At 41.4% G+C, this 20735-nt stretch overlaps 1 protein-coding gene across 1 annotated transcript in view; it reads left to right on the top strand.

The window, feature by feature from the left end:
- Positions 1 to 1532: 1532 nt before the first annotated feature.
- Positions 1533 to 20735, top strand: part of LOC310802234 (voltage-dependent calcium channel subunit alpha-2/delta-4-like) — a gene marked incomplete at both ends in the record, with an annotated part of 42015 nt that continues 22812 nt past the window's right edge. Inside the window, 22 exons of the mRNA XM_083666526.1 lie at positions 1533 to 1633; positions 8003 to 8084; positions 9252 to 9368; positions 9600 to 9659; positions 9904 to 10066; positions 10786 to 10917; positions 11873 to 11933; positions 13267 to 13417; positions 13682 to 13756; positions 14562 to 14651; positions 14806 to 14919; positions 16585 to 16663; positions 16785 to 16918; positions 18359 to 18376; positions 18669 to 18746; positions 18965 to 19045; positions 19322 to 19396; positions 19585 to 19671; positions 19912 to 19983; positions 20294 to 20355; positions 20493 to 20560; positions 20654 to 20699. Coding sequence (XP_083522652.1) covers positions 1533 to 1633; positions 8003 to 8084; positions 9252 to 9368; positions 9600 to 9659; positions 9904 to 10066; positions 10786 to 10917; positions 11873 to 11933; positions 13267 to 13417; positions 13682 to 13756; positions 14562 to 14651; positions 14806 to 14919; positions 16585 to 16663; positions 16785 to 16918; positions 18359 to 18376; positions 18669 to 18746; positions 18965 to 19045; positions 19322 to 19396; positions 19585 to 19671; positions 19912 to 19983; positions 20294 to 20355; positions 20493 to 20560; positions 20654 to 20699 — 1946 coding nt within the window. The remainder of the gene's footprint in view (positions 1634 to 8002; positions 8085 to 9251; positions 9369 to 9599; positions 9660 to 9903; positions 10067 to 10785; positions 10918 to 11872; positions 11934 to 13266; positions 13418 to 13681; positions 13757 to 14561; positions 14652 to 14805; positions 14920 to 16584; positions 16664 to 16784; positions 16919 to 18358; positions 18377 to 18668; positions 18747 to 18964; positions 19046 to 19321; positions 19397 to 19584; positions 19672 to 19911; positions 19984 to 20293; positions 20356 to 20492; positions 20561 to 20653; positions 20700 to 20735) is intronic.

The raw sequence follows: 20735 nt of genomic DNA, 5'->3' as shown, positions 1-20735 counted from the left end.
TGGTTAATGTTAATCTTTGTCTCATCTGTCCACAATACTTTTTTCCAGAACTGTGCAGGCTGTTTTAGCCAAATGCTCCATTTGTGCACTTCTCCAAAAATAGTTTGGGAATCATAACCCTTTTCTATACTAAAGGTCATAGCTAAGAAAAGCTCGGAATATGACATACTATAGGTCAGGAGAGCATCAGCTTAGTCCACTAATAGGGTTTTTAAGGAGATTAGACTTAAAGTCCCACCCAGTTTATGTCCCACTGATACATTGCTTATCGCTTGTCTGAAAAGTTAGAATACCACAACTTGTTTCACCACAAAAGTAGAATATGCTGGTTGAGGAAGCCATGTAACTAAAAGTACAGAAATGCACAGATCCTGTATGTCTGTTTCTTATATATAGTACTTAGAAAACAATACATTTACATATATCTCTAAAGCCCTTTTAATGTAGCTTTAAATGTTAGCAAATGTCTAATTGGGGCTTTTTTGTTGTTGTTACAAACATTTCTGTGTACTGTATCTCTCTTTCTGTTTGTTTGTGTGTGTGTGTGTGTGTGTGTGTGTGTGTGTGTGTGTGTGTGTGTGTGTGTGTGTGTGTGTGTAATGCTGAGTGAAGACACACAACTAGATGTTCCAGTGTCTTTGCAAAAAACAAATCATTGGGGCTTTTATTTCACTACCACTGATTGGATGGACAGAAGCCTGTCTCCAGAAATCACAATAATCCTCTTAGATAAAACAACCCCCCCTCATCCAATCCTCTGCTTCAATTCCTCACTCTCTACTCCTCTCCCTCCCTCCAATCCTCCCTTCCCTCTCTTTCCTGTCCCCATCTCGGGTGGGTGGGGAGTTTAATCCAAGTAGATTACACTGCAAATTGGGCAGGCAGAGGAGGCAGCACTGGAACTGGGCAAATCTGCGGCTGCAACGTCCCGCCTTTTTTCCAGGATATTTTTTCTAATGCTCGTCACGGCACGTCTGCCTGGTCTCTACGTGACTTGGTCATTTGCTTTGAGCTAGCAGGGACCAAGAGAAATTCTTACCAGCAAGACAGAGATGGACTAATGCTGTGTGACAGACATCACAACTTATTGAAGAGTCTTTTTCTGTGGTGCTTGGATGATAGACAGGACCTAATGATTTAGTGCCTTTTCTTCTTTCTGTGGAGAGATTTCTGGCATCTCAACTTTAACCAGGACACCCAGGCAGCAAGAGGTTTGGGACCTGTAAGATTGAAGAGTGGTACAGTATCTGACCAGTCTAAAGTTTCGAGATGATGACAAGATAACAAGCAAGCGAGGAGGATGACAGGGGACAGACGGGTATTAAGGGTCATAGCAGAGCGTATTAAGGGTCACTCATTCAACATAGTCAAAAGGGGAGATATTGGGGCCTTGCTTTAGCCAAGATGAGTAAACCTTTCCTGACAAATGCAATGGGATACTCCTCAACACTTCCCTGAGGTTTATAAGGCTGGAGGTGTGTTGCTTTGGGTGCTGAGAAACAGTAAAGATGCCCACGACAGTTGTCGGCAGGATGGGACACAGGGGTGGGGGTCTGAGGCTGGGCCTGTGGATCCTGTTCTTCTGCTGGCTCTGCCTCACTGCACATGCTCAGATGAAGATACCACCAGAGACGTGAGTACTGTACTGCTCACCCCAAACAGACTTTCCTTTAAAAGGGCAATCTGTAATTGGTACATACATTTTTGGACTTTTAAATTGATGATATACAGTCATTGATTCTTGAAGAATATAATTTATACAGTGCCTTCGGAAAGTATTCAGACCCCTTCACTTTTCCACATTTTGTTGTGTTATAGACTCAATTTAAAATTGATTAAATTAAAAGAATTTGCCATCAATCCACACGCAATACCCCAGAATGACAAAGCGAAAACACATTTTAGAAATTTCAGTATTTATTAAAATTGAAAGACAGAAATACCTCATGTACATAAGTATTCAGACCCTTTGCTATGACACTCTTAAAATTTGCTGAAATGCAAAAATGTTATCAACAAATCACTCAGTAAGTTGAATTGAGTCCATCTTAATGCAAGGATAATAGTTCATGTAATTTTGGAATCAATATCTTTGTTTTTATAGGGTCTCTGATTTGCATAGGAATCAATTACACACTGTGTAGATTAGGTTGTCACTACCAACTCAGCAAATTTCATAATTTTCTCTTGATCCTGACAAACTCCCCAATTCCCTGCCAGTGACAAATATACCCATAATTTGATGCAGCTACCACTATTCTTCACACGAGAGATTGTGCGGAAACTGCATTGCATGTGCTGGATTTGCACCAAACTTAATGCTTTGTAGTAAAACCAAATAAACACATTTCCAGCCACTTTATTTGCTGTATCACTTCAATTCATTGTTGCAAACACGATTATGGGTATGCGATTTTCCATTAAGGGATTATTTTTGGCCACTTGATTATAGACCAATTTTGTAGAGTGACTGAGATGATGTTGTCCCATCGACTGTGCTTTTTCCTCTCCACCATTCAACTTTGTAGATTTTTGTAAGTCTCCCCAGGCATCAGGGTCGCATTCCTGAGCAGTTTTGTTCCTCTCCATTTGCTCAGTTTGTAATGACAACCTGATCCACACAGTGTGTAATTGATTCCTATGCAAATCAGAGACCCTATAAAAACAAAGATATTGATTCCAAAATTACATGAACTATTATACATGCATTAAGATGGACTCAAGTTCAACTTACTGAGTGATTTGTTGATGATATTTTTGCATTTTAGCTCATTTTAAGAATGTCATAGCAAAGGGACTGAATACTTATGTACATGAGGTATTTCTGTATTTTAATTTTAATAAATTTACTGAAATTTCCAAAAACCTGTTTTCTCTTTGTCATTCTGGGGTATTGTGTGTGGCTTGATGGCAAATTCTTCAATTTTAAATTGAGTCTATAACACAACAAAATGTGGAAAAAGTGAAGGGGTCTGAATATTTCCCGAAGGCACCGTATATGCCTCATGAGCTTAGATCAACTGTCTTACCCCATCAGAACCCAACATATAAGCTTGTTTTACTCCAATGTTTGTAAACTTTAAATGTAAACAAACACTATATAGCGTCCAAACTTGGTTAAAACTATAGGGGCTAATGCTCTGACAGTTAGCTCAGCATAGTCATGCCGTCTAAACCCAACAGAGACACGAGCACAGAATTTAAACCCAGCTGCTTAAATATGAGGTCTGTGGTTTAGAGCACACGCAAGTTTAATATTGAGTCTCAATTGCAATGTACTGCAAAAGTCACTTCACTTTCCACTAGGGGTCAGTGAAGCGCATCAGATTAAATCAGATAATTCAATGGTTTAGGGAGAGATTATAGAATATAAATCACTTTATTTTGATCCACACATATATCAATACTATTATATATTATTGTATAAAAATATGATTGTATAATAATTCAGATAAATAATCACCATCATGCATTAACAGCCAATATCCCCACACTTCCAGGCAGTGTGATAGCACACAAGACTGCAGGTAGAGTGTGCAGATATCGGCTGCTAATGCACACCCTAGAGTGCAATAATGTTCCAAGGATAATGCTACATTCATGACAAATCGGAAACCCGGATATTTGTGCGGAGCTTCCTATTGGTTGGTTCTGATACTCTCCAAGTGGAAAACTCTGGTATCATCTTTCTACAACGAGTTTCCAGGTTTCAAATATCAGAGTTTCCTAGTTCCGACATGTCATGAATGCAGCATAAGTTTCTCCAGGCCCAAAGACTACTTTCCAAATAAGGATCCATCTGATTAAATATTAAATATCGCAAACCTATCATTTCACGGAAGGCAAACAGTTTGAGCACTGAGTGGGATGTGTGGGTTTTCAACGGTTATCACCAAAATGTAACTGCTGTAGGCCATGACACTCAACTACGTAGTACATGGTGAACAAATGTACCAGCACCGTTTTACCTATAAGAAATTGAATGACGGCACAGGATGGGGTTATCAACAATAAAACAGCAAAATCGTTGGAAATCTGCTATCTTCTTTGCACACCGCTAGCCACCACCTGCATCATGCTTTATCCTGCAACAGTCTAACTATAAATCTGTGGTCACTATAAGATCAATTCACACAGCACTAACCAGAGCAAGAGACCTAGATATTAGGCAGTAATTGGGCACTGTGCACTTCTTGCAGAGTAAAGTGAGGTAGTGTGGGGCTGTACTGTAGCTTGCCGCTAGGTTTATGCAAATGTGTCTTGCAAAGCAATTTAATAGCAAGAAAAGGGAGTTAACAAGCCAACTTTGACAAAATCCAGAGTTGGAGCTAAAGTTAGGTCCCTTAGCTCGCTTCTGTAGTATACCCCTTGAATAGTTAAAGGTGTGTTTATTTATTTTTTGGAAGGCACATTGGGCAAGCTTTATGCCCACCAAAGGAGACAACCACCAGAGGAAAAATCAGAGTGAGTGAACAGAGGACTTTATTACAAACTGTGGTTTGGTCAGGTTATTTTTATTTGATACATGAGTCCAGACTCCATCTGTCCATAGGACAGTATTGAGGAGGATGCTATCCGGCTACCAAACTACTAGCAGATCAGCTAGGTAGCTAGTTTCAGGGGACACAATACACACTGTTTTTTCATAAACAGATGGTGTCATCTAAACATGGCACCTACTTAAACAGCATGTTGAGGAGGGCGTGGCTTATTCAGTAAAATTGCCTCACTATTACTGTCCTGATCAGAAAAATACAATATTTTGACAATTATTTTTTTTAATCGTCACCCACAGCACAACACCATTCTATTTTTACAACAACAACAAAAAAAAAGCTTCCTAATGGTTGTAATGACTGTGTTTAATCGGTAGCGATCAGGAAATGAGATGAAATATTTCATTTACGAACTCTGTTTAAAAGAGATTGTTAATCTCAATGAGACTAACTTGGTCAAATAAAGAGAAAATAAATAAACAAAATCACATCAAGGTAAAAAAGCTCAGAGTCTTATTGTATCACCTCCTGCGTCTACAGTTGACCTTTCCTAATAAATGAGTCTCTCTGTGTGTGTTGAGGGGCTGCAGTTCAACAGTCATTGGTTACCCTGCATGCACAAAAGTTGCATAAAAGCTGAAGGGTCTATGTCGGTATGTTTTAGTTTATATGGTAGGCGTTGTTGGATGGGCTGAGGGAATGCTGGGATGTATAGCCATGTGTGGGTTTAATTGGGATTCAGCCGAGTGAGAAATGGAACATGCTATGTCCATTCGTAGTTGAAAACATTCAAAGTCTTGTTCACATGCAGTAAACAAATGTGAGTGTTGCACTTGGAACAATAGTTTGAGGAAGCATATTTTCAACCAACAGGTCAATCATACAGTAGCTCCTGTACGTAGATGTGATGTGAGTCTCTCTGTTGCACACTCTACAGTCTGATAGAAGACTGGTGCTTTCTGTTGATCTACAGCTGCCGTTTGAGGGCTTGATTACACATTGACCCTGATTTGTCTCTTCTCTCCCACTATAATTGAACCATATCCAACTGTCACCAAAATCACAGCCCCCACAAAAGTCCCATGTGCCAAGGAGATTAATCGCGCTTGAGTCAGCACTCTGCCCGCTGCTCTATGTCCACACATACAGGCACGCACGCACACACACGCACACACACACACACCCACACACACACACACACACACACACACACACACATATACTTATCCTAGTACATTAGAGGATGTGCCAGGCAAGGCAGACAACATGATTTGATGTGATTTGCCGGCGACAAAGCTAGGATTTGATCCCATCAAATCCCCTTGTGGAATTCATCCATGTTTTTGCTCGGCTAGAAAATAATAGACATCCATTAGACCACTTGACAGTGTGCTGATGGAGTGTTATACAATTGACATATTTCACTACATTTCCCTGCATCCCTTGGGGGACTATCTCGGCCTTTATAGTGATGTGCAACAATACCCCATGGCCCAATGGGAAAATCTGTCTGTTCTATCCTGTGCTTTGCTGTGTTTCACAGATTTGATTTGTCCTATAGTACCACCCGACAAACTGGATATTCTCTGGAGCTTACATGTAAAGCTTTGAGTCAGGTTGAATATTATACTGACCCAAAGCCGTCTCGCTCTTCGAAGTTGCCAACAGCTTTCAGCCAACAACCCCATTGCTTTTTTAAGCCTGTTTATCAAGGACAAAAATACTTGGCCCTGTTGCTTTTTAACCATTTATGACATACTATTTTTACATAGACAAATGGTACTGCAGCTTTCCTCATCTCCGCCTCATACTGTTAAAGCATACTCAGAGTGGCCAACTTTCGTCACATTTCTCACACATAGACTGCTCACTCAGCAGGGTCGTGTTCAGCAGGAAATGGTCCAGAGGGGAAAGTGGCGGTCATATGAAGACTGTAGTCATGCTGGACCCGGCCCTCACCCATTTGGTTAGGGACAGTGGCCAGGGAGCCAAGCTGGCACACAGATGGCCACGCAGGTTGGACGCTGTATTTTCCGAGGAAGCTCATGTGATCAGACCTGCCCCCCATAGTGTCCATTTTTACCTGCCTCAGAAGGGCTGGTCAAAGTATGATTAGAATGTGTATTTGTGTGTTTTGTATAGGCATGTTTGATATATAGACTAGGGTAGCTAAGTATAGTCGTGAATCAGGGGGAAACAATGTGAGTCTTTGTGAGGGGTTGTCGTATACAGTATACTGTATGTCTCTGATCCATTATGATTCATCCTAACCCTTTTTTATCTTTGGATGGGCTGAACAATTAGTTTTAGACAGACAGACAGACAGACAGACAGACAGACAGACACACACACACACACACACACACACACACACACACACACACACACACACACACACACACACACACACACAGCTGCATAACGGCAGGTAGTTTGTGAATGTGTGTCATGCTGGGAATCCTCAGATGATCTGGACATGCGCGATAGTATCATAATCCTTTTTCTGCTCTTGCCCTTCCACACCTGTAGCACTCCCTGCTCCTCTCCCAGGCTGTCTGCTGTCCTGAACCCCACTGATTGCTTAACCCTGAGGGGGGGGGCTAGCTCATCCACTTCCCCTCTAAAGCCTCTGACTGACTGATCTCTATGGTGCTAAGCTTCTTGCAATAGGCCTTTATCCCAATTCCAGCAGTCAACAACCCACCATTATTGCACACAATGTGAATCCTTTAGCTTTGTTGTTTATCTATTATTTATTGTTGTGCCTCCAATATTGGTTACCACTGCAGCAATAGTGGTACAATTCATAGGCAATATTCATGGGTTCATGTTCACTTGCCCCTCTTTCATAAAGAGACATACATGAGTACAGTATGTTGGGTATTAGCTCATACAGTATCTCATTTGATACATAGAGTGCCCTGCATAAGTAATGAGACAGTGGACCATTTTTTCACTCCAAAATGTTGGATTTTAAATCATCAGGTTAAAGTAGGTATTTGTGTACATATTGGTTTCACCATTTAGAAATTACAACACTTTTTATGCATAGTCCCCCTATTTCAGGGTACCCAAAAGTGTACAATTGGCTTGACAGGTGTTTCTGGTTCTGTTCATTCCTTTGATGAAAGCTTCCCCCCACCCCACCCCCCCATCAATAGCTCAGTCAGCAGCCTGTCAGAAGAAAGCAAGGCCAAGGCTCATTCACATACTTCTGCCGTCAGTTATGGGCTATGAAAAATCGGTGAAAAATCGGTCAATGGGTCAAAAGGAAATATGCTCACCACTTGGACACATGGAAGAGCCAGCTTCAAAATATCTGCAGTATTACTCCCCTGGTCCAGGGAGTGGTGGCACTGCATGATGGACATTTTTCACCTGATATTTTATTCACATCTGCAAGCTACATTCATCCTCTGTGTTTATGGACTGGACTAGATGATAGATTATACATTCCCATGTAGTCCCCTGATCATTCATCACCGATCTCTCTCTGTCTATTTCAGGGTGCAAGGGTGGGCCAGTCTCATGTCAGTGCAACTGCGTGAAATTTCCACAAGATACTCTGGATCTCTCCTTCTGCAAAAGGTAAAGCATGTTTTGTTAAAATGGGCTCAAATACACTTGGATGACTCTTTTTCCCACAAGTGCCTTTGTTTGTGTGTGTGTGTGTGTGTGTGTGTGTGTGTGTGTGTGTGTGTGTGTGCGTGCACATGGGTGCGTGTTGACAAATCCCTCTTCAATATCATATGATGTTGTGAGATATGATGTTGTCCAAAACATCCCACAGCTCACCAGGATGCACCATGTTACCTTGCACATCAGGTGTCCTAGTTTCCTGTGTTACCACATTCTCCTCCTTAACTGTCACCTGTAGTGTCATTCCATTCCCAACACCAGTGAGTGTGTTGTTGTTTGCCAGTTGATCACACTACGCAGGTAGGGCTTCCCCCATGTGACAGTGAGGGAGAGTCATGGCATACTTTCCCACACCAACAGACACACATACTAACAAGATCACACTAATGCCCCAGGTTAGGAACCAGCCCTCTTTATAGTAATGCTCATCAGGATTTTGTTCCCTCTACTTATCAGTCCAAGTTCTTTTGTTTGTTTGTCTCGATACCGTCTCAGTCAGACTGTATCTCCCTGATTGAAAGTATGCTAAATAGCTTAGTTTTGGGATTTTACGTATGTCTCAACATTTGATATTCTAATATACTATTGTGTGATGTTGTGATCAATCTATCTGTGAATTGCTTAGGTAGAATTAGACCTGAATTAGGACGATCCTAATCCATCATGGTTGAATTCATTTCCCACCAGAGCAGCGTAATTTTTCTGAAAGCTTTTGCTCAACTCATGCCCTCAGTATGTGGGTTGCTTGGATTAATTGGGATTAGTGAATGACTTAATCGAGTAATACAAATTAATTAAAAAGCCAGTAACCTCACCTGGTTCATAAGCTGGTTAGGTCTTCCTCTATCTAGTAAATATCGTCCTGTAAACAATTACCTCAAACAACTATTTACTCAACACACCTCATCCACATCAAGAAACTGTTGTCCAAGGGGAAAATGAGGTTATTTGACAACAATAGAGCTATCGGAACTGAACACACAGACAAGAAAAGGGGCCAAGTTGATTACATTGTATTATTATTATTGTTGAGTACAATCCATATTAAACGGTTGTCTTGAAACTTTATTATCAAATTGAATACACTTTGAATACTGTCCCCTTTGATTTTTTCAGAAACTCAAAGATGTGGAGCCTATAATCAAGATAGTGGAGATAGATGGGAAGGGCCAGGTCCAGGACTTTGCAGAGGAAATAGAGAGCATGCTTGGACGGAAGATGCAGTCAGTGAAGGTGAGAATGGAGACACCAGTGATCTGTACATCCCAGTTATCCACCTTCTTCCTAAAGTGTGCACTTGTGCACTTCCCCACATGGATTTCCACCACATCTCTTACACCAGTCCATTCCTTTTAAAAAATATATGTGGGGGAGTGCACAAGTGTACACTCCAGAGAAAAGGGTAGAGAATTGTGCTTGTGGGACAGGAACCCTGAATGTCTTTGTTTTTGTTTTTTTCCACAGAAGTTGCAAGAGAGTGCGGAGGATGCCGATTTGTACCATGAGTTCAACTCCACTTTACGGGTTTGTCATTCTACCTGTCTGTGTGAATACTCAACCTCATAATCATACTACCATTATGATTATCATAAAGATATTCTACAGTACCACAATAGAGAAGACCAGTTAATAGTCGAACCACATAAAAAAGGCCTTATTTTCAGATACTGAACATAGAGCGATGTTTTTTTCCATTTTGCTCTAATACTTTATGCATGTCCTTTATGAATATTGCTTATATACCTTGCACCTGTTGTGTCTTCCACAGTTTGACTATTATAATTCCATGCTTGTCAACACGATGGATGAGGAGGGGAACTTTATTGAGCTGGGTGGAGAGTTTCCTCTGGAGGAGAACGAGCATTTCAACAACCTGGCAGTCAACACTCTACAAAGTGACGTCCAGGTTCCCACCAATGTCTACAACAGAGGTGTGTGTATGGAACTACGCTGAGGCCCTTATAGAACTGAATCCTGCTTTGTGCTGCATGTACACTCACCAAACACTTTATTAGGAACACTATACTAATACTGGGTAGGGCCTCCCTTTGCTCTCAAAACAGCCTCAATTCTTTGTGCCATTGATTCCACAAGATGTAATTGCAATTCCTGCAGATTTTTCAGGTGCACATTCAAGCTGTGAATCTCCCGTTCTACCACATCCCAAAGGTGTTCTATTGGATTCAGATCCGGTGACTGGGAAGAACACTGAAGAACACTGAACTCATTGTCATGTTCATGAAACCAGTTTAAGATTAATTTTGCTTTGTGACATGGTGCATTGTCATACTGGAAATAGCTATTAGAAGATGGGTAAATTATGGCCATGAAGGGATGCACATGGTCAGCACCAATACTCAAATAGGCTATGGCATTCAAGCGATGATTGATTGGTATTAACGGGCCCAAAGTGTGCCAAGAAAACATTCCCCACACCATTACACCACCTCCTCCATGAGAAAGTGTACAGGTGTTCCTAATTGTTTGGTGAGTGTACATTAAACCATTAATTGATGTCAGTGAGGGATTTTTGTGAAAATGTGAGTTACAGTATACATGTGGAGTATTAGGATTTGGTCTTGGTGGAAATGATGACAGGTGCACTTTCTATTACTCATTACACTGCTATTTTGGGGTATTCTTTCTCAAGATCCCAATCTTTTGAATGGAATCTACAATTCAGAGGCTCTGAATGATATCTTCATCAACAACTTCCAGAAGGATCCGACACTCACCTGGCAGTATTTTGGCAGCTCATCAGGATTCTTCCGAATTTATCCTGGTAAATTACAGCACTGAACACTCAACACCGTACAGTACATTAGAAATACAGTATGATAGAGCTAAGTAATGTTAAAGGTTACCTGCAGGGAAATGTGAACTTTTGAAACTAAAGCAAAAAGTGATAGGGTAGTTCTTAAGAGAAACATACCTCATGGTTCATTCAAATAAAAAAAAGATACAAGATAAAAGATAAATTGTACACTTCGGAATTTGATTGCAAAAACGGAAATGGGAGCTTTTCACCACCTGTCAAAACTTTGCAGCACAGGGAGTGATAAAGAGTGAAGCAATCCTCAATCTGTAATGCGCTCCACATTTAACTGTGGGTTGGTCCATCAACATGTTATATTCAATATGTAGCTCTTTAAAAATACAAAATGTGGTACACTAATGATTCCTTAAGTCCTGACTAAACACAACCAGTGCATTATTTTTTGAATGGTATTGATATAATTCAATGATTACACTGTCACACTAACGTCAACAAATGGCCGTCTCCAGACCTCACTCTGGGTACTTTGGTAGTATTGATGGCCTGGGTCTTCTAGTGTTAAGTACCAAATCTCAGACTGCCTATAAAAGCTAAAAGTCTTAAGCCGTGGTGTTGGTTTTCTCAGATGAGACAACTTGCCTTTACTAGCAATTGGAGTGGGGTGACAGTAGGCTTCTCTGGCTGAAACTAGATTGACGACCTTTCTGTTTTGGAATGCATTTTTTGCCTAATGAGGGGGTGTAACTACAGATAGACTATAACAGCATAACACAGTTATATAATCCAGAATATATCATCACATTAAAACATAGCATAGCAATATGTAGAATAGAGAAACCAGACAACAACACAGGCCCCCCTTAATCTGTAAATCGTAATAACCGTGTAATATTTAAATGTACGTCCTGATGTTTTCTCATTGCAAAGACTCATTTGCTCACGTAACACCACATTCCCACAGGTATCAAATGGACACCAGATGCGAATGGCGTGGCAGCCTTTGACTGCAGGAACCGTAACTGGTAAGCTTGTTATCTTGTCCTTGACCACAGTGAGACACAGTAAGACACACTGGGACACAGTGAGACACAGTAGGACACAGTAGAACAGTCGGACACAGTCAAGGCTGGATTATGGACCGGGCCAGTGGGGCCAGTGCCCTGGGGGGGATTTTTCTAACTTTGCCAATGACAAAGTTTCTGATTTTTCTAACTTTGCCAATGACAAACTGCCAGGGTGAGCGGACATTTTCCCTTTTAGGCAGAATAAAAAATGAGCTGCGGAGTAGCATGTGCGAAACACGTCTCAGCTCACTTATGTCAATAGAGTCAGACCTTGTCAGACAGCTAGATTTTGACGATCTAGTGGATGATTTTGTGAGGAGGAAGGCAAGAAAGACACCAATATAGGGACACATGAGCAAGACTGTCCCATAGAGGCAGGAGCCTATCACCTGTTTCTGTAGTGTGACGCCAGTCCGTTGCAGGGCCGTACCCCCAAAGCATCACCTTAGCCAAGCAGAGAGGCATTAGGTCCCATGTTTAGAGTCTATGGTATGACTCGGCTAGGGATTGACCCCCTCACCTTCCGATCTCAGGGTGGACACTCTAACTTTACCTTGGCCCAAAGGAGGTTACATCATTGATACACTGTATGTTGCTGAAGTATGAGAGGGTCTAGCCCTTGGAAACCACTTACATGCACACCCCACACCTCAACTTGCAGATTAAACACTACATTGATGCTCCAGACCTGGCTGACTGTCTCTACTCAGCTGGTTAGCAGGTCCTGAGTTGACACTGGCTAGGGTTTCAGATCAGGGACATGGATAGCACCCAAGCCCCCGAGTTAACCAACACAGGCAACGCAGACAGGGAGAGCCTGATCCTCTGGAAATACTTTAAGCTGCTCCTTAAGTGGTTAGAGGCTCAATACCCAGGTCAGTGGGGCCCACATGGGCACCATATGCAACAGTTTATGCACTTATAAATGATACAATGAGGTGTGCTATTTGCATAGGTCACATTTTGAAACAAAGGGTAAAGGATACTTTGGTTGCAATGACATACAGTGACCTATACTGTAGTGCCCTAATGTACGACCACATTTGATTCAATGGCAATTGTTTCCTAAAGGGTTACTTCTCTATAAGATGATGTCACACTATACAGCTTTTACAAGGGTCATTAAATCCAGCTGCCTATTTTTCTAAAAGGATAATACACAGCTTCTGTAGTCAAAATACATTGTATGAAAAGCAGTATAGCATGTCTATGTCTAGCACATCAAATATTTTGCTTTTACTAAGGAATATAGCATGGCGCCATGTTGGTCTTTTCTCTATCACTCTCACAGGTACATCCAGGCTGCCACCTCACCTAAGGACATTATCATCGTAGTGGACATCAGTGGCAGTATGAAGGGCCTGAAAATGACTATCGCCAAACATACCATTAACACCATCTTGGACACACTCGGGGAGAATGACTTTGTCAACGTCATCGCTGTAAGAGAGCCATCCTGCCACTAAATACCCTGTTTTTTTGTGTTTAATTTTCTCTTCACTCTATGCTATGCTGTATGTCTTCACTGCATTTATCTAGTTTTTGGGCTACTATCACTACCTAGGTACTGTTCTCTGCCTCTCCAGACTTGTGATCTTCACGCCTTGCATGTACTGTACTGTAAAGTGCATTTAATTGCTCTTTTGTGCAAAATGTTCTATATAGATAAAGTTTGATGGACTGACTGTTCTCTTCTCCTCCCTCAGTACACTGATTACGTCCGCTATGTGGAGCCCTGCTTCCGAGGCACTTTGGTGCAGGCTGACTTGGACAACCGAGAGGTAAGTCCATTATCTGCTTCATGTAAGCTAAAGGAGATAAGCCACAAAGTCCTGACCTGCCCGGCATGGTTTTAGCAGCTGAAGTGTGCTCTTAACTACCATAACACTGTCCATTTTACTCCTAATGACGGGGGAGGGGACACACACAAACACACACCTGCTACTGCTGAGCTTTTGGCCTACTTCCTTAAATGGCCCACTGCGTGTCAGAGAGCAGGTCAGGTCAGCCGTCAATCAGGACTGTGTGAATGTGTGAATGTGTGTGTGTGTGTGTGTGTGTGTGTGGGGGGGGGGGGTATTAGCCACCTAGCATCTGCTCCTCCTAGTCAACCAGACCCTCTCAGGAACATTCAGGATGCTTCTTCTGGCACCTTGGCTCCTACTGTACCTCAAGAATCCTCCTAATGTGTCACCAACACCCTACCACATTACTTTCTCTTTCAACAGCCAACTTTGCCCAACTTCTGGGTTGTGTCACAATTCTCTACCATTCTCTCTAAAGTGTGGACTAAGTGCACTTCCCCACAGGATTTAATGGAAGGAATGGTGGAAAGATCAAGCCCCTGCTTAGGCCAATCCACTGTTTTAAAATCCATGTGGGGCTCTTCTAACCCTTCAGAGAGAAGGGTAGATAATTGAGACGTAGCAGGTTTGTTGAATCGCTGTTATTCTACTCTTTACTCAGGCATTCAGACTGGGTGTAAGTGACATTATTGTCCTCTACAGCTGCGTAACTGTCCATATAACATCAAATGTAACATATAACATCACCATTCACAATGCTCTCTCCACACTCTGTCTGCAGCATTTCAAAGTGCTGGTGGATGATCTGCATGTCAAGGGTGAGGCTAAAGTCAAGAAGGCCATGAAGGAGTCTTTCAAAATCCTCAACGAGGTTAGTTCCCAGTACAGTACATCTCACAGGGACTCTCATGGCCTGAAGTCACATACACACACCACACGCACGCACCCACACATGCACACACGCATGCACAATCATCACATGCTGTTGGCACAGTGTCACTGCCTGTGTGGTGCTTCCTTCTCAGGCTACAGCGAAGGGCCAGGGCAGCCTGTGCAACCAGGCCATCATGCTGATCACAGATGGAGCCATGGAGGACTTCCAGTCTGTGTTTGAGGAGTTCAACTGGCCTGATCGCAGGGTACTGTAGGCAAAGCTGCTATTTACTGTGTAACCTTGTTATTTTAATACATACTGTATCCATACCATATCTTTCAAAAACAGCTAATGATAATTTCAGTCAGTTAAGTGATTGTTCTATTTCTGAATAGCACACTTTTCTGCATCTCTCAGGTGCTAGTATTTAGTGTGTATCTCCATTGATATTACCTTGAGTAACCATTTATCTTGCATTGCTATACAATCTGTATGGTTCATTGAGATACTGTATATAGTAGACAGATGTTAGATGGGCCAGTAACACACATTAAAGTACCCTTTGTAAATGGTTTATAAACTGTTTAAAATATTTAATATATAATTTATAAGCAGTTTATTATTCAATTCTAAACCATTTACAAATGGTTATAACTTATTAGTTTAGTTTCTTCGATATTCACTTGCTGCTTGCCAAATAGGGAGCTATTATTATTATTAATTCTTTAGAAATGCACTTATAAATTGTTTAAAAACGAACTTGTGATGTGAAATCATGCAACATTATTTGCAATGATTGCACAGTGGTTGCACAGTTAGTGGAAATAAGCTATTCTGCACAAGTTCTTAATGTGAGCGTCCAATGTAAGGTCAGAGTCAGTAATGATAGCAATAATGTAAATAATAATTCTAAATTGAGCGCCATTTCTGTGAAATTCAACCTCTGATTTCTTGGGCCAATGACCAACAATTCAGTTTTATCAGAGTTAATGAGGAGGACATTATTTGCCATGTTACAACATATATGTTATCTGATTACAGTTCAGCATGGCTAGCATTTGAAGAGAAAAATAACTACTATTATGAAGGACTTTCAAAAAACATCACAAACCCGGAAGTTTGATAGAACTATAGGCGCCAGCTCTCTTGTGTTGCTATCTTTACTCTATTTGGTTAAAACTATCAAATGACATGACATTTACAAATGGTCAGTAGACCGTTCATCAATTATAAATGTTGGTAAGTCATTCATGCATGGTGAGAGGTATCAGTACAGAGGATAGAAGAGAACTCACATGACTTATTGTCAATGTGGTCTACTCATTGATTAACCCAAACCAGCTCAGAGCACTAACCACACATTGGTGAACACAGACGAGGGGTAAGTAGTAGACAGATCAACAAATACAATCTGGAAACCTGCACCGACATGTTTAAATGAGGAACATGTTTACAAGGACATCAGGATTTCAAGTATGGGACATGAGGCAAAAAACAGCTGTACTGTACTTTCGGAGATCTTCACATTGTATGAAAAGATGTGGTGAATCGGTTTGGTGCCAGCCGAATCATCCCCACAAGTCAGACATTTTTTTTCACAACTGTGCAACCACTGCAAATAATCTTGCTTGATTTCACATCAAGGTTAGTTTTCAAAGCGTTTATACGTGCATTTATAAAGCATTAATAACTGGCTCCTGATTGCAGGCTCTGTATTTGGCAAGCACCAAGTGAATATCTAACAATCTAAACTCATGAGCTATAACTGTTTGTGAATGGTTTATCATTTAATAATAATAAGGGTTATAAGTGATGTATTAACTAATTATAAACCATTTGTAAACCCTTTACAAAGGGTACCTTAATGTAAAGTGTTACCGTTGGGCCTAATTGGTGCAAGGAAATGAGGATTCAATGCTTTCTCCCCCAGGTGCGGGTCTTTACTTACCTCATAGGCAGAGAGATGACCTTTGCAGAGAACACCAAGTGGATAGCCTGTAACAATAAAGGTGAGTGTTGTTGTTATGTGTTTGCAGGACAAAAAGATAAGTAAAGGATGTGTGTGTGTGTGTGTGCATTTGCATGTGTGAATGTGTGTGTCACAATTGTTCATGTCTCCTACTCGTTCAGGTTACTACACACACATCTCCACATTGGCTGATGTTCAAGAAAATGTCATGGAGTACCTGCATGTCCTTAGTCGGCCAATGGTCATCAACCACAACCATGACATCATCTGGACTGAGGCCTACATGGACACTGTGGTGAGTAGTGATTACACTAACCAAGTGTAAAAATCATGTTGGTACATGATAATATTAATCTTACATGTCTAAAATACCTTGTCCCAGACCTCTACAGGCTTTTTAGGTACTTTTTAGCAAACTGTAGGTGACCAGCCTTTTGGAGGATAACAAGTGGTGTGGAGTGGAGTGAGTGCAAATGGAAAGTTTATAGAAAAAGGCAAACCACCTCATCTGTGAAACATGGTGGAGGGGGTGTTATGGTTTGGGCATTTATTGCTGCCACTAGAACTGGCTAACTTAATTGATGATGTAACTTCCTGATGGCAGCAGCTGAATGTATTCTGAAGTGTACAGAAACATCTTGTCTGCTGAAGTACGAGCAAATTTCTCCAAATTCATTGGATCGCACTTCATCATACAGTAAGACAATGACCCAAAACATACTGCCATAGCGGAAAGCGTTTTCCTCATCCAGCAGTCTATTCACCAGCTCAATACTCTGAGCCAACCTGGCTCTCCACTGAAGATTCCCGACCTCGAATTCAGAGCAATACTTAGCCAACCTACCCCGATACCAGCCAGCTAGCGTAGCTTCACTGGTGTGGTGAATGCTAGCGAGTCAAGCCAATATCAATGGCAGTGGGTGTAACAAGCTAACAGGCATGAAAACATGAGGGGGCAAAACTTCTTTCACTTAGGGTAGTAAAATTGTTATTTCACTTAGTGTAGTAAAACAGGGGAGCACTTCGATGGTGGTGTACACAAAGAAAGCTCACCCACCAGCTAGCAACAAAGAGTACCTAGGCTAGTGGCTAACTCAATCTGTTGTTGGCAAACCTAACTAGAGAGAACTTTGCTCAGTAAGAGTAAAGCCTGATCCTCAGCAGGATTCTTGTGGGATAGAATAAGCAACTTAACTCCTTAGGGAAAGCTGTTAACTGTCCAGTGGAACAGTTAAGCTAGGTAACTTGGTTCTATCGGAACACTGCAGACAAGGCTGGCACATAAGTGAGTGAAGCTTGTAAACAATGAAAGGGGCGTGCAATGCCCGTAAGCTGTGCTGGGCAAGGTCAGCAATTCAAAGCGCGCTCCTGGCCTGTTGCAGGCATGATTGAATAGGGTCTCAGCGAATAGGGAACGCACGACTGCATATCCCCATAGTGAGATGTCGAACCGAGTCAACTTAAAGAGAACCGAAAAGAACCCTTTATGGTTCTACTTAGCACCTTTTTTTTCTAAAAGTGTAGCCTGTATCTATTGTATTTGTCCTCAATGCATTATCATTGCATTTGACCTCATGTTTGTCACACATCTGTCTCCTACATTGTAGTGCATAGAGTGGCCATCGGCATTTTCTCATTTGTTTGTGTCACCTCATCTCTGTTGTTCCCTGTCTGTCCCGTCACTGTGTTCATTCTCTCATGTTACCATGGACCTGACTCTTACTCACTCTGACAGCTCCCCAATACAAAGGAGGTAAAACTCATTATTATCTAAATGATCATTAGCATGTTCATTACCATTACTGTAGGTACTATAGCGCAAATATCCTTCTCTTATCTAGCTCCTGTAGTAACGGCTCATGGATTCCCTTTCATTTCTGATAGACACCAAATGCAGTTATATAGCTCCCTCTAGTGTAAAGACTATTAACTGCAAGTATTAGTAGTGGTATGGTGATATTATGTGATTTGATGGACTTTGTGGACCAAAGAGGGTTTTCAGTGCATAAATCTGTACTAAGCTAACTCTGCAATCTCTTCCTCAGCTCTTCAACACGAAGGCTCAAAGTTTACTTCTCATGACCTCAGTGGCAATGCCTGTCTTCAGCAAGAAGAAAGAGACGGTCTGTTGACAAAAACAAACAACTCAGTATGAAATGTGTAATAAAAGTAGTCATGATGGCACTGTAGCAGTTGTTGTGATAAAGAGTTACTGCCTACTCTTTATTTCATAACATTTGAGGCCAAATATGATATGAAGATCAGTGCTCCAGCTTACTGTAAATGCAATAATTTGGTGCTATGTCAAATGGTTGTGTAATAATCTAACCTTCCTTGCCAGCTGTCTCATGGGATCCTGCTGGGCGTGGTGGGTTCTGATATCCCCTTACTAGAGGTCATGAAGCTGACCCCCAGATATAAGGTATAATAACAACCAGGTCACTGACTAAGTCACATTCAGAACTTATTGGCATATGTTCATTGAATTTAAAGATTATTTCATGTTTTGTATGAAGAAAATCAGAAATGTATGTGTTCTCTTCATGTATTTCAATATGTTAAACCAAACAGGAGAGACAATGTCATACTGTATGCCCCTACATTGTGGCACTAACTGTGGTTTGGTTCCTCTATTTCCTCTACCTCTATTTTTGGTTTGACTTGCTCTATACGTGATATGTGTCCATCTCTTTTTCAGCTGGGCCCCCATGGTTATGCCTTCCTGATCACCAATAACGGCTACATCCTGACACACCCTGACCTACGACCCCTGGTGAGTCTTGCCGCGAGCACTAAACAGTAAATGTTTTCCCAGTATAAGTTCTCTAACCATCCAGCACTGAATCTATTTCCTACCCATTCCAATTCATTGAGTCAGTTATTCATTACACAGTTATTTAGTATATTCCATGGCTCTCTATTTCTCCCCTCATTTCCCCTGTCCTCTCTCCTGTCCCACAGTACAAAGATGGTAAGAAACTGAAGCCCAAGCCCAACTACAATAGTGTGGACCTGGCTGAGGTGGAGTGGGAAGACACAGATGAGATAGTGAGTTAACATAACACACATATTCAGAGCTGCATAGCATTTCAGATAATCAATATTCACCCACATGCTGTACAGTACAACATTGTAGATACACCTTCCCAGCCACAAATAGGCCTGCTACACCAGATACAGCCATGATCGGTCAATAATGATCACAATCCAATCTATACATGTATTGTACAGTATGATGCAGGTACAAGACGTTAAAAAAGGGATTGTGTGTGTGTTTCATCTTTATAGTTGAGGACAGCCATGGTAAAAGGGGAGATGGGTACTCTCACCTTAAACATCCGAGCATCACTGGACAAAGGGGTGAGTGACATCTTGTGTGAGTCAAAATGGTATTTGCATTTTTTCAAATACGTTGAGCATTTGCTTGAGTCTGCCTGGATGGATGTGGTTTGCATTTTTGGGACTATTCAGTTCAGAGCTTTCAAGTATTTGAAATGATGTCAAATATTTTAAAACAGGTCTGCTTGTGTGTGTGTGTGTGTGTGTGTGTGTGTGTGTGTGTGTGTGTGTGTGTGAGAGAGAGAGAATAGGTCAGAGATAGGTCTCATTATGGTCTCAATGATGAGTAACAACTGGATCATAACACAATTCTCCTTTTTCTCTCCAACAGAAAAGACCCTTGTTTTTAGTCAATAACTATTTCTATACAACCATTAACCAGACTCCATTCAGGTACTGCGATACACACAATTGTATTTGGTTTAGATTTGTCTAAGTTTGGTTTTAAAGCTTTTGTATGGTATGTGATGTTTGCATGAGATCGTTGGTTTGTTGAGTCACAGTAACTGAGCATGTTGTGTGTTCTCCAGCTTTGGCATGGTGCTGACGCGGGGTCATGGACAGTTGATGTACCTGGGGAACGTGTCTGTGGAGGAGGGTAAGTGTCCCTCTACTATATATACATACCCTCTCCTTCAGTATTCTAATGCAGAAGACTTATCTTATTGACTGGTATCATTCTCATCCCTAGGCCTGCATGACCTGACTTCTCCAGACCTCACCATAGCCTCTGAGTGGTAAGTGTGCAATGGATAGGATGTAGTAGAGTACAT

This window comes from Argentina silus, assembly GCF_951799395.1.
Source record: "Argentina silus genome assembly, chromosome: 3".
Lineage (NCBI taxonomy): Eukaryota > Metazoa > Chordata > Actinopteri > Argentiniformes > Argentinidae > Argentina > Argentina silus.
This window is presented reverse-complemented; position numbering and strand designations above follow the sequence as displayed.